Raw genomic sequence first — 13,545 nt, 5'->3', positions numbered from 1 at the left:
GCCCTTGAAATTCTACAGGCTACTTTTGCTTGATATAAAAAGTTTTCATCTCTGGATGGTTTTGACTTACCTGCTTTTCATCTTCATTTATTGCCCTTGTGTCCTCATTTTATGGGAAAGGATATGGAGACTATAGGGAAGAGTTGAGGTATCCAGCTGGACAATTTGCAAAGTTGGAAAATAGTGGCATTTTTTTCATCAGTTAATGTGTTCACATTCAATGGCCATGAGATAGAGGCTGAAACTGTTTTGCATGAAATACTGGTTGCCTCCAATGGGAATATGGGGGGGAGGGGGGTTGTTTGTTTGTTTTAATTAAGAAAGGTGCTCTAACATTGAACGCAGGAATGTCCTATGTAGAAGAAAGTTACTATATTACATTATATATGCTGATCTCAGAAAAAAATAGTCCTCAGGTGTACTCCTTGCTGTATGATAAGAGCTCTGGGCTGAAAAAGATGAGGTACAGATTGCAGAAGGGAGAGTGCTGAATGCAATACTAACTTGAACAGGATTTGCAATGCTTTCAGGATTTGGACTGGGTTTCTTCTACTCTCTGCCAGTCACACCAGGAAGGTTGAATGAACAAGCTCCTCATCACAATGAACAAAACCAGAGGGGCCTGTGAGAACCCAGAGTCTTGGAACATATCACTTACAGATAAGGCGTCTTTGCCCAATTTCACACTGCCATTTGCATTTAATCAAAGGGCCATTGAACAAGCTCTGAATGGAAGCCTTATTACTGTCCTCATCATTGTCATGATCTCACTGGGGTGCACCATGGAGCTTGCCAAGATCAAGACTCACTTCTGGAAGCCCAAAGGGCTAGCCATTGCTGTGGTTGCTCAGTATGGCATAATGCCTCTGACAGCATTTTTGCTGGGTAAACTCTTTCACCTGGACCCTATTGAATCTCTGGCTATCCTTATCTGTGGCTGCTGTCCAGGTGGAAACCTCTCAAACATCTTTAGTCTGGCATCCAAAGGAGATATGAACCTCAGGTAAGAAGAGCTGAGTGCAGCCTCACCATTATAAATCGCCAAGCCATATGAATTGCGTAACTGGTTTCCAGGTTAACCTACTGGCACAATGAGTCTCAAAGCTTTAGAAAGAAAAAAAATAGCATTGCATCCAAAGTATTTTTAGAGAACCTGCCACCTTTGTGACAAGTGCTGATTAGTTCCAATTGCATAAAGAGGTACATAATGCATTTTATACTTTCCTTGTTTCCTTGCAAACAAAATTATAGCTTTGAGCAACACGGTTATCCATTTGGTGCTTCAATAATTACACTTTGAATATAAGTTACAATTGTTATCCTAGACACTGGTATTCTTGGAGGCCTCTTGCCTTCCATATAAATCAAGAGTTTGCTAGGGGACCACATCAAAAAGAAAAGGGTAAAATAAAGGGTTAGCAATGCCTCACATTCCAGTGGCTCCCCTACAGGAGAGAAGAGTGGAAACAGTCATAGAAAAATTGCAGAACTTAGTTGGTTCTACATAGCATCTGAGTTTCTGAACTGTAATTTCAAGAATAACAAAAACATCAAGACTTAGCAGGAGAACCCAAGAGCTTTAGAAGGGATATAAACCTTTACATGTCAGAACACTACCCAACCTTTAACGAACAGAAAGTAGAAGGAAATTTTCCCTGTGGGCAAGTTCTTCTATGATGACCTACTGTAAATTTTCTACATCTTTTTTTAAAGCAACTCATACCAGCCACTGCTGGGAACCAGATACTTCGGTAGATGGATCAGAGCTCTGATCCAATTTGTCTGAATAACAGCACATTCACAAATACTTTTTGAGCATGAAATAAAACTGTCTTTAACTGTTTCCATCTCCTTACTTCCACTTCCATGAGGTCTTTTCACCCCTTGAAAATAATGGTGAGAAAGCATCTACAATAGGATGGGAAGAAATAGGAAGAGCAAGATAACATTTTAAATGGCAAATGTGTCCACATAAGTGAAAAAAGAGCATGGGCCACACAGGAACTTAAGTTCCTGCTGCTAACACTTTTTCTTTCCATCTCAGCATTTTGATGACCACATGTTCAACATTCCTGGCATTTGGCATGATGGCTCTTCTCCTATATATTTACTCAAGAGGGTTGTACGAGGGTGATCTAGAAAGCAAAGTGCCTTACAAGGAAATAGTTTTCTCCCTGGCTACAATGCTCATCCCCTGTGCCATTGGCATCTTCCTGAATGAGAAGAAGCCACAGTATGCTCGCCTCATCATCAAGGTAAGATGTCGGAGTGCTCTTTGTTATTTACCTTCAGCACAGAAAGTGCACTCACTGTGCTGAGAGCCCTGATACCTGCTAAGAGTGGGCAAAGTGGATACATGACGTGACAGACATCCAGAAGCAGCAGGGCAAATTACCAGACATTTAATTATGTAGGGGATCACCACTCTGCTTCTGCATGTCCAGGACATAAATACAAAGGAGGGGAGTTCTGGAGGTACAGAAATCATGGGATTCTCTAGCAATAGATTTGAGAGATACTTACATTCTGCCACTCCAAAAACTGGTTCTTTGAACAGCTGGAGATCAGTACCACCAGCTTAAATGCTGAAACCCAAAACTGATCCCAAGAAAAAGGCATTATAAATGGATATCCAACAAGAGTCAGTCCAGAGATGAGCCACAACACTTAATGGAGAGGACTCTTTCATATGGGGCTCCTTTGCAAGAATGGTCAAGAAAGAACTATAAACATTTCAGGGTATATATGAGAAGGTGACACACAATATCCAGCCTGGGAACCTAGCCTATCTTCCTTTCTGACAAACAGTAACCTTTGAGGTCAGAAAAAAGCATTGAAAGCTAGAGAAGTTGTCAGTCTTGAACTAAGGAGCAGAGTTTTAGAAATGAGAATTAGAACACCCAGAATTCTCAAGGCACTTTTGCTGCTTATTTTCTTTTCTCTAGTCCTGCTGAACTTTTAGGTGCTGTTGCTGTGGGCTGAAAAAATAAAATAGCTATTACATTGCATGCCACCAGAGGTAGCAGTTGTCGCAAGCCTTGGCCATTTTCCAGGAGTCTAGGCCAAGCTGCAGAAGTGTGGCTAAGCAGAAGACTCCAAAGACTGTCTCTGAGTAACCCTAGCATCAACCTTTGCAAGTGTGACAACTAGCTTGGTCAGCAAAGTCAAGGAAGTCATCCACAAGTCTAACTAAACCAGTAATAAGAGACAATTAAACAAAGCACAAGGCCTGAAAGGAGACACTATAAGGGAAAACCATACATTAAATAATCCAAATAGACTATATCATAGCTTTATCTTAAAATATTAGTAGTAGTGATTGATGTAACCAAATGTATTGGATGCTATTTTGCTATAATAGATATATTAAGGTTAAGATTCTCAGATAATTTGTAAAAACAAAACAACCTTGTCAGAGAATACCATAAACTAGGGTAAAGAAGAAACAGAAGTGTTGAACAACATTCCACGATAGGGGAGGAAAGGAGGATATAACTTACTTTCCTAAGGATATAAATCCCAACTAACTGAGTACATCTACACGAGATTCCTTAATGCGCAGTGAACTATTCTACTGAGCGTTAGCGTGTCACAGCAAAAACTGTACTACTGTGCTAATGGGCAGTAGAATTAGTCTACTATGCATTAAGCAGTACAAAAAAGTTCACCTTTGCTACTGTGCATTAGTGCAGCTACTGCGTCTTTATCTGGTTTCTCATATTAGAGGTACTAAACTTAATATGCAGTAGCAAAAGCACATTAATGAACGTGTAGTTGCACCTGCTGATACCTTGCAAGTCCACAAGAGATCTGGCTCAGTCCACTTCCAAAAGTTTCACTGAAACAGAGAAATGTCAATAAAAACAATCAGAGATCATTTATCAGACTATTAAATCAACCATCTATAAATATAGGGTATAGGCTGGAAGGAAATTTGGAGAACTCAGTAAATTCAAGATCTGCTGCCAATTTGTGTGCCACCCTTGAGTCTCCCCAGCCAGAATAGATGAGAATCTATGTTGTGCTGTCACAGGTAACCAGATAAACTTTGGGATAATTGTTTGTTTTTGTGTTTTGAAGTACAAGCAAATAAGAGGTTGGGCTGTAGACCTGTTTCTGCCTCTTTTATCAGCAGCAATCCCACAAAGTGACCTGTAATCTAGGTAAAACAGTGCACGTCTACACAGGACACTATGTCACCGTAGCGACAAGTTATGGAGACATAGCTCATCACTATAGCATCAAAGCACTGGCAGGCATGAACCATGACACCACTGCTACTGTGCAGTAGCAACAAGCTATTGTGTAGTAGGGTCAGAAACAACCTGTGCGGTGCTGGGACTGCACTAAACCAAGTACTAAATGACTATGCAGTACCAACTGCTCAGTGGTGCACATGCGTAGACACACCCACAGTGTTCTAACTCTGAGTGAAACTTCCTTTTTCACCAGTAAAGTGCTTTGGTATGAGGGCACTGGCATATATGCAGAATGCTATTTTAACAGGCTATGGCACAGTTGCTTCCAAATATGTAGATTTTTTCTGATGGAAACTTTTGTTTTGTCTTTTCCTGCCACCTGCCCCACATTTATTTCAGGCAGGGATGATCATTTTCCTAGTGTCATCTGTTGCAATAATCGCTCTGTCTGTGATCAGTGTTGGAAACCGTATCTTACTCATCTTGTCACCACCTCTATTGGGAACTTCTGCCTCCATGCCTTTGATTGGTTTCCTGCTGGGCTATGTCCTTTCAGCGTGTTTCAAGCTCAATGACCGGTATGTCCATTCACCACCCCATCCCTCAATCATCTTCAGTTCCTCTTGCCAATGAGGGCTCTTGGCAAGGGGTATGAATACAAAAGAATGAAGGCCATATGAATGTTGGGCTGAAGGCTGGGCAGGGTGACACCTTAGAGACTAACTAGTTCAGAGAGGCACAATCTTTTGTAGGTGACAATTCACTTTGTCAGATGCTACGAATGGACTCGGAGAAAGAAAGGGTTTTTAAAAAAAAGAGAGAAATGTAAATACAAAAAAAAAGAACAGAGGGAGGAGGCATGGCTGAGGGAGGCAAAAGGTGTGTTGAAAAGTCAGTAGGGATAAACAAGACAGCTGACACATTCAGGGACATAAGAACAAACGGCTGGAGTTAAAAGCTAGTCTAGATAATGGGATAAAACCCCCCACTCTCTTTTGAAACCATTTTAACACAATCCACTCCATGGAGGAGTTCTTGTCCCACAATTTATCATTCAAGTTTGTATTTAAAGGGTTTTTGATTTGTTATTTGTTTGGAGATGGCTACTCTCAACGTTGGGATGCCTGGTATGCTGGGAGGCACTGAAACAGTTTGTTCCAGGGTACTTTAAATGGAGGTAGGGTGTGAACATATGGAACATTATATCTTTAAACAGAGCAGAGGACTTGGGGAACATGTGTCAGCTGAACTGATGTAACAGTTTTGTCTATCCATTCCAAACTACATGTTAGCTGACTGAGCTGCTGTAAAAATATACTTGAGCTAAAGTTTTAACAAGTTCAACATGAGAATAGTTTAGATCCAATTCTATTAGGAGAGGAGTGGACAGGCAAAACAGTTATATTGGTTTAGTGTGAACTGTGATACACTGGAATCATTTAAAATGGAAATAATTTTTTCATCCTTCTCACCATAAACTTTGATCATGGTCTCCTAGTGCTGGTTTTGGAATCATGAGGACAGAATAGAGAGGCTGCCTGTACAAGTATTTCATTAATTATTGTGCTGACAGAAGCTTGCTCTTTAGCTTCAGGACAAATGCAGTACGATCAGTAGTAGTTTCAGTTGCACCTCCATTGTTGCTAGCTAGTGTGCCTAAATGCTGATTGGTATTTGAGATGAGCACAAGCTCATGGACAAAGAATGAGTTGGTTGTTCTCCTTGGTCCACCACAAGCAATATCAACCATGGGTACATCGATGATTTTGTAAAGGAGTGGGGTGCACCCCTTACTAACAACCTTCCCCTCCTCCCCCTGCATTCCCATGGGATGGGGAGATCGCACTGCAGGAGCCAGGGATTCATTGTATGTCCCCAAATCAGGTAAGAATCCTGCTTTCTTCCCCACAACTCTTGGCAACCTATTCCTTCCCCTCTGTGCTCATCAGCTCCTCCCCTCCCATTCCTCCCTATCTCACCCGCCACCCACCGGTGTCATTGTCCCCATCTGACCCAGAGGCAAAGCAAGCTCCAGAGCTGCTCCAGCTAAGCTGTGCAGGCAGTCAGGCTCAGCCAGGGATCGTGGCAAGAGCAGTAACAGTGGTGGGTGGGTTCCCACCACCTATGCCTGTTCCCAGGCTGACAGGGAACACCCAGGGGCACTGGGAAAAGAAGAACCTGCCCACTGCTGCTGTCTCCAGCTGAGCCCCTATGTACCCCAGCTGGACCAGAGGAGTGGCTCTGGAGCTCCCCCCGCTGCCTTGGATAAGCCAGGGAATGTGGGGAGAGTGGCAGCAATGGGTGACGAGATGGGGGAATGGGAGGGGAGGTGCAAGTGAACGGGGTGGAATTGTTGCCTACGTCATGGAATTATAAAAGGCCCTAGCTGCTTTCTCATTGTGGTCTAAGAGTGGGGGGGAAGGGGAGGGGAGGACAGGGGGCAAGGTGAGGTGAGGTGAGGTGTGATGGCACCACAAGATCCCTTTCTAGATCCACCCCTGGTACCAACTCTAGTAGCAATTTCTATTAACACATACCTGGCCACTACAAACAAGACTAAAACTCATGAAATTGTTTCATGCAAGCCACAGAAAAAGTTGATGCATAGTTATACCTTTGCAAAATGAAGCTATTGTTACCAAGAATTAAATATGTCCATGTTAAGTAGTATAAAAAATGTACCATATCTTTAATGCCTGTGTATGTCTACTTCTGACCTGTTCAGGTGCAGGAGGACAGTGTGCATGGAGACTGGCTGCCAGAATATACAGCTTTGCTCTGCTATCCTCAAAGTGGCCTTTGACCCTGAAGTCATTGGACCCCTCTACTTCTTTCCACTGCTGTACATGGTTTTCCAGATCGGAGAGGGCCTTCTCTTGGTACTGACCTTCAGGGTACATGAAAGGATAAAGAAACCAAATGGCAAGTGCACTTGTGCTCCCATTTCTTTGGTACTTCTCCTCTCAAAGGATCTCAGTGTATTTTATCAAGACTATGTACAGGTATTAATCCACTGGTCACTTAACTGCTGCTGTCATGCACTCATAAAGTGCAAGGTGTAGTTTTGGATTCCCAGTGGAGTGAAGTTTGCAGGCTGCTTTATGGGGAAGGGTGAGGGAGAGCTGTTCTGGGCATATTATTAGCATGCTATGCCTCCGCTGTACAGGGAACTGTGAATACTAGGGCAGCATATTTTTTTTACCATCTTGATTAGATAGCTTAGTAGTATCATTGGCCCTATAGCTGAATTCCTCTTCCTAAGGCTGCCAGTCCCTCCCCACAGACATACTTGGCAGAAGCCAGAGTCGCTCTTTTGGCAACCTGCTCAGGAGCTCCTTCCCTGTTAGCTGCCAGGGTAAGACTGCCTCCCTGCCTCAGGCCCTGGGCTGATATATATGTCAAGCCCACCCTCCTTCCCATCAGGTGCCTTCCCTGATTGCTGCCTGAGCTGTTTCTGGACCTTCTCTCCTCTTAAAGTGACAGAAATGTGCTAAGTGCCTTGTCACACTGGGTCAAATTAACGGTCCATCTACCCGAGCACCCTGTCTTCATCACTGGCAGAAGGGGACGCTAGAGGGAGAACACTGAACCAAATAGTGCTCGAGTTATTCTTCCTGGCATCCGCCATTACTGGTTCAGAGATGGTCAAAGGAAACATCTCCAACCATTCTGTTTAACAGCTCTTAATAGCTCTATCATCCATAAATTTGTCTAGCTCCTTTTGGGATCTGGCTATGCTATCTGCCTCTACCACCTCCTGTGGTAATGAATTATACAAGTTAACAGGCATTGTGTAAAAAAGTGTATTCTCTTGTTCGTTTTAAAACTATCACCTACTAATTTCAGTGGGTGCCCCCTAGTTCTAGTATTTTGGAACGTGGTGAACAATTGATCCCTGTTCCCTGGTCCACACCCTTCATGATTTTATAAACCTCTATCATACCCCACCTAAGCCTTCTTTCCAAACTGAAGAGTCCTAGCCTTTTTTTAGTTCCTCCTGGTATGGCAACTGCTCTATACCCCTGATCATTTTGATTGCCCTTCTTTGTACCTTTTCTGATTCAACTACTACTATTTTTCTCCAGGTGCATTAATTTGTTTATCTTCCATTTCTTTGCCCAGGGGTATAGGTTGTAGCTGTATTGGTCTAAGGGCATAGACGGACAAGGTTCTTTGGGTGAATCTAATATCTTTTATTAGACCAACTTAAATAGTAGGAAAAAAAATTTTCTTAGCAAGCTTTCGGGTTTAAAAACCCTTTGTCAGGCTGAGGAAGTCTCTGCAGTTGGTGTGTGCTCTTCCTGGATGGAACAAATAGTAAAGAAGCCAGAGGCTGGGCTGCATGCAAGATAGGCAGTCAATGAAGATGTGAATTGAGGAGTCAGTGGGTGAGAGACAGACTGGGTGGGATGTGGGAGAGAGAAGAGGGATGAATGTAGCAGGTAAATAGTGGAGGGATACCTGGTACATCTTCACTGACTGCCTGTCTCACATGCATACCAGGCCAGCCTCTGGCTTCTTTACTATTCATTCCATCCAGGAAGAACACACACCAACTGCAGATGCTTCCTTAGCCTATCAAAAGGTTTTTAAACCCAAAAGCTTGCTAAGAATTTTTTTTCCAACTATTTAAGTTGGTCTAATAAAAGATATCAGATTCACCCAAAAAACCTTGTTGGTCATTTCTTTGTTCATTCACTCAGCTTGGTGAAATATGTCTGCATCTCCTTTCCATCAGCTTGGGACTTGACTAACCAGAATAATCTGGCATTATGTGCAAACAGTGATTTCACTGTGCATTCCCATTTCCAGGTTATTGATAAAAACATTGAACAAAAATTGGGCCCAACACAGATACCTATGGGGCTCTATTTCGACCTCCCTCCATCCTGAAAAGGATCACTTAGCCCTACCCTTTGTTTCCTATCTTTTAACCAGGTCTCAGTCACCAGAAAGCCTTCCTCCCAAACCCATGACAATGCAGTTTTTTTAAAAACCTTTGGTGCGGGACTTCGTCAAAAGCGTTTTGGAAGTTCAGATATGTCAACTGGATCCCCCTTCTCCATGTGCTTGTGGACACCTTCAAAGAACTCCAGCAGATTGATGAGGCAGGATTTCCTTTTACAAAAAGCCATGCTGATTCTTACCCAGCAGATCATGCTTGTCCACACGACTATGAGTTTTATTCATTATTATACAGTAGATTCTACCAACTTGCCATGGATGGAAGTGAGATTCACCTCTGGAACCCTTTTTGAAAATGGACATTATGTTGGCAACCCACCAGTCCTCTGGCACAGAGGTTTTTTGCAATGATAAGTTACATACGATTGCCGACAGTTCTGCAATTTCACCTCAAGAGTTCCTTCAGAATTCTTGGATGAATGCCATCCAGTCCTGGTGGCTTATTAATATCTTATCTATCTAAAACTTCTTTGGTTCTCACTGCAATGTGGTCCAACTCTTCAGACCTATCTACTAGGAAAGACTGATCTGGCTTGGAAATTTCCCCCGTTTCTTCTGCATTAAACAATGATGCAAGCAATTTGTTTAGCTTCTTTGCTATGCTGTAATCAGCCCAGAGTACACTTTTTGTATCATTGTCATCTAATGATCCCAGCAATTCTTTAGCTGGCTTCCTGCTTCTTATGCATTCTAAAAAGTTTTTATTATTAACTTAGATTGGGCAGGGAGCAGAAAGAAGAGCAGCAGATCAAGCAGGGAGCACAGAGCAGGGCAGTAAATCAGGCAGTGGAAGGGGATCAGAGTGGCACTCAGGAACCAGGTCCAGACGAGCGCACATGTCTGCAGCACCACATACTGCATGTTCAGCTGTTCTCTGCACTGCAAGGGAGCAGCTGGGGTGGGGATTGCCTCCTGGATATCCAGGGGTCAAAAAACCCTGCACGAAAAAAAAAGCAGACTGGCACACATGGGGGCAGCATGCACCACTCAAAACCAGAGCCTGGCCAGCCAGAGCCATGCTTCAGTTGCCAACCAGGCTCCAAGCAGCAGAATCACCACTGCTGTAGCTCCAAGAGGCCCCCAGGGCTCCACGTGAGGCTGCTGGGGCCAGGCTGGCCCTAGCCTCCTCTACCCCACTCAGGGTGACTTGTCACATGCCAGAGGGCACATGGCACAGGTATTCCCTGTGGACTAGTGGCGGCATATGGTGTCCTGCTGTTAGTTGTCCCCAGGGAACCAAAAGTTCACGCTCGTATGGATGTGGCATGGTCAGGAAGAGCACAGGGGTTTAATTGTGGCACATCTGCCAGAAAGGTTTGCCCCCACTGCACTAGAACATAAATGCTGGAAGAAGCAAAACTTCTAAAATGACATTTCCTAAGTGGGGTTACTGAAAAAGACATGCAAAAAACTCTAGCAATTAGTTTTGTAACCCAGCCCTGACTAGTGCTACATATTTCTTACCAATTGACTGAGTTACTCAAATGTATTTTCATGTATATCACATGCCCCCCAAGTAAGACATGCACCTTGTTTTGGGAAGGCAGAAAGAAGAAAAAAAGATTTGTCCAGTTATGCCTAAATGCTGTCTGGAGGAGATCCTGATTGCAGTGGGTGGCTATTGCTGTGAGGTTAACACTGTAGCCCTCTGACCCTGAAGGGTGAACTCTGTCCCCTCCTTCCCTGAGACACAGCAGCCATCTTGCAGCAGTCTCACTATGCTTGCTTCTATTTTAGTAAATAAAAATCAGTTTTCCTGCTTAAAACATGCACCCCAATTTTGGGGGGGATGATTTTTGGGGGGAAAAGGTGTGTGGGTGATATGTAAGTATATGTGTTAAGTTGTACACTAGGCTGATTCAAGTTTAATGAAGAGCACCTCACCCACTTCTTCCAAATGGTGCTATCCTAGATCAAAACCAACATATTGGTAATTTAGGTCTACAAGTCCATATGGGCAGACTTACTTTTTATGAGGCAAACGTTGGAGCTGGAGGAGTAGACTATCTAGGTCATTTGTTGAGAAGAGCATAAAAAGGCCTAGCAGCTGTACTTATTTAAAGGGAAAAATAATACCATATTTTCTTAGATACCATTTGTGCCCAAATAAAACAGACTCCTTGCTTTGGGATGACAGAATGAGCAGCGGGGGGCAAAGGGGTGGAAAGATGTTTTTTCCAGAGTCATGGCTGAATAAGGCCAGATGGAGAGACTGCATTTACTCTTTGCTGTTGCATAAGGCAGTGGTGAGGCTTCTCCTGGAGTACTGTGGCCAGTTTTGGGCCCTACACTTAATGAAAAATGCAGGCAGATTGGAAGAAGTTCAGAGGAGAGCGATACAGATTATCAGAGGCCTGGAAAATGTGATTTATGAGGAAAGGCTGAACTAGGATTGTTTACTCTGGAGAAGATTGAGGGGGGATTTGATAACAGTCTTCAAATACCTGAAGAGTGATTATAGATGGGCAGTAGAGGACAAAACTTGGAGTAATGGCCTCAAACTACAGAAAAAGAAATGTAACTTGAAGATTAGGAAGAGCTTCCTATGAGTGTGGTTAAGCACTGAAATAGGCTTCCTAGAGAAACTGTATGATCTCCAGCCTTGGAAATTTTCAGGAGCAGGTTAGGCAGACAGTTGGCTGAGATGGCTCAGTCAGGGCCTATCCTGCCTTTAGTAGGGGGCTGGACTAGATGACCTCATAAGGGCCCTTCAAACCCTACTCTCCTGTAAAATCTAAACACATTCAAGCAACCCCCAGTGGAATTTAGGAGTCAATGCAATACAAGAACAGCTGAAATTTTCCTGCAATATGACCTTTCTTTGACATGGGTTAAGACCAAGGGGGCCTCATTTGATTTTTTTCCCTGTTCTTTAGGTACAGCAAAAATTATCTATACAGCTGTGGATGGCAACACTGCACAGGAAATAAAGTCACCACCAAGAAACAAGAGCAAATCAAGGAAAAGGCAGGAGGACTATGCAACAGGCATCTCCACCAAAGCTTCAAGTAATGTTCTCCACCCATGGTTTGCTGAACTCCAGTAGTTTTGCATAATGTCCAGGCCAGCCTAGACCTTCACTGGAAAGCTCTCAAAGGTTTCATTCTGTAGATGACTCCCAAACAGGGTCCACAGACTCTATTTGAGAGACTTAATGGACTAGCTAATTCTTGGCAATCTACAAAGTATTGCTTGCTAGTGGTGATGAAAAGATGGAGTTTACCTCAATGAAAACTCTCCCAGGGTCTCATATGCTCCATCACTGAGTTGTGTCAGAACCCACAGCTAATTCTTATTAGCATCACCTGAATCAGACCAGTTCTGTTCACCTATGAACTTGGTCTTTCTGACAAGCAATTTGAGGGAGTTGCAATTTTAATATAATGATGAATAAACAAATGAAAGACTAAGTGGTCCAAAGCACCTTGGCTTTGTAGGAACACCCAGGCCCAGGAACTAATACTGAACGCTTGGGAGCATCATACAGTAACTGCTTAGTGGCACAGTTACTATTGAAAGAGATGCTCCAGGCCCACTGCACTGTATCCACAATAGCCAACTTACCCAAAGTAATGTATTTTAACAAAGAGCACATGTTGGTTGTATTGAAAATCCATCCTGAATAAAAGCAACAAACATACTTTCTGATTTTTGCAATCACTGCTGTAGTTTTCAAACATTATATATGATACTGTACCATAGTTTCTTGCTGTTGACTCCTTTTCCAAATGTCACCTGTTGCCATTGAGTCTGCCTGCCTATATCCCAGCAATGTAACACCAGAAAACTATCCAGAATCAGGAAGCCTAGTCACTAGAAGGGGCTCTTGGAGCAGGACAGCTAGTACTCTGAAATGCCTCTCTTGAACAATCTGGAGTCCATTACTTCAAATTGCTTTAAGTAGGGGCACTGCTACTCCTCCCAAACAATTGAGAGACAGTGCAGCCAGCTGACACACCCCAACCGGCCAGTCAGTCCAGGTAGGCCCATCTGTTACAAATCCTGACAGTGCCCCCTTCTCTATAAAGCTCCTACTCTATAGGTCCCACTCTATAGGTGTCCCAGGTCCAGGTCTTTCTGCGTGGGCTGGATGGACTGCCCAGACTAGGTTAAGGGCATGAATGAGTTCCCATGATTATTTCTCTGGCCTGCATCCTTCCCAGATAAGAGCTGCCACCAACTTTTAAGGACTTGACATGGGGAGTTGGGGGTATAACCAAGAATTCCATTAGTGGCCTAGGTTCCCAAGCTCCCTTACACGGTACTTACTTGCTTGAGGTCCCCAACCCAGATACTGTTCCTGAATGCAGACACTAGCAAGTCTTCTTAGAACTGAGAAGAAATCACTTCCCTTTTAAAACAAAGCTGAAGACAGCTTCCA

General features: G+C 43.4%; 1 protein-coding gene across 1 annotated transcript; it reads left to right on the top strand.

Annotated features, from left to right (window-relative positions):
- The first annotated feature begins 602 nt into the window (after positions 1 to 602).
- Positions 603 to 12,210, top strand: SLC10A1 (solute carrier family 10 member 1). Its single transcript, XM_006271606.1, has 5 exons — positions 603 to 1,003; positions 2,045 to 2,255; positions 4,599 to 4,777; positions 6,925 to 7,121; positions 12,041 to 12,210. Exons 1-5 carry the CDS (start codon positions 603 to 605, stop codon positions 12,208 to 12,210), a joined length of 1,158 nt encoding a protein of 385 aa, XP_006271668.1.
- The last annotated feature ends 1,335 nt before the right edge of the window (positions 12,211 to 13,545 follow it).

Source organism: Alligator mississippiensis, chromosome 2 (genome assembly GCF_030867095.1).
Source record: "Alligator mississippiensis isolate rAllMis1 chromosome 2, rAllMis1, whole genome shotgun sequence".
NCBI lineage: Eukaryota > Metazoa > Chordata > Crocodylia > Alligatoridae > Alligator > Alligator mississippiensis.
This window is presented reverse-complemented; position numbering and strand designations above follow the sequence as displayed.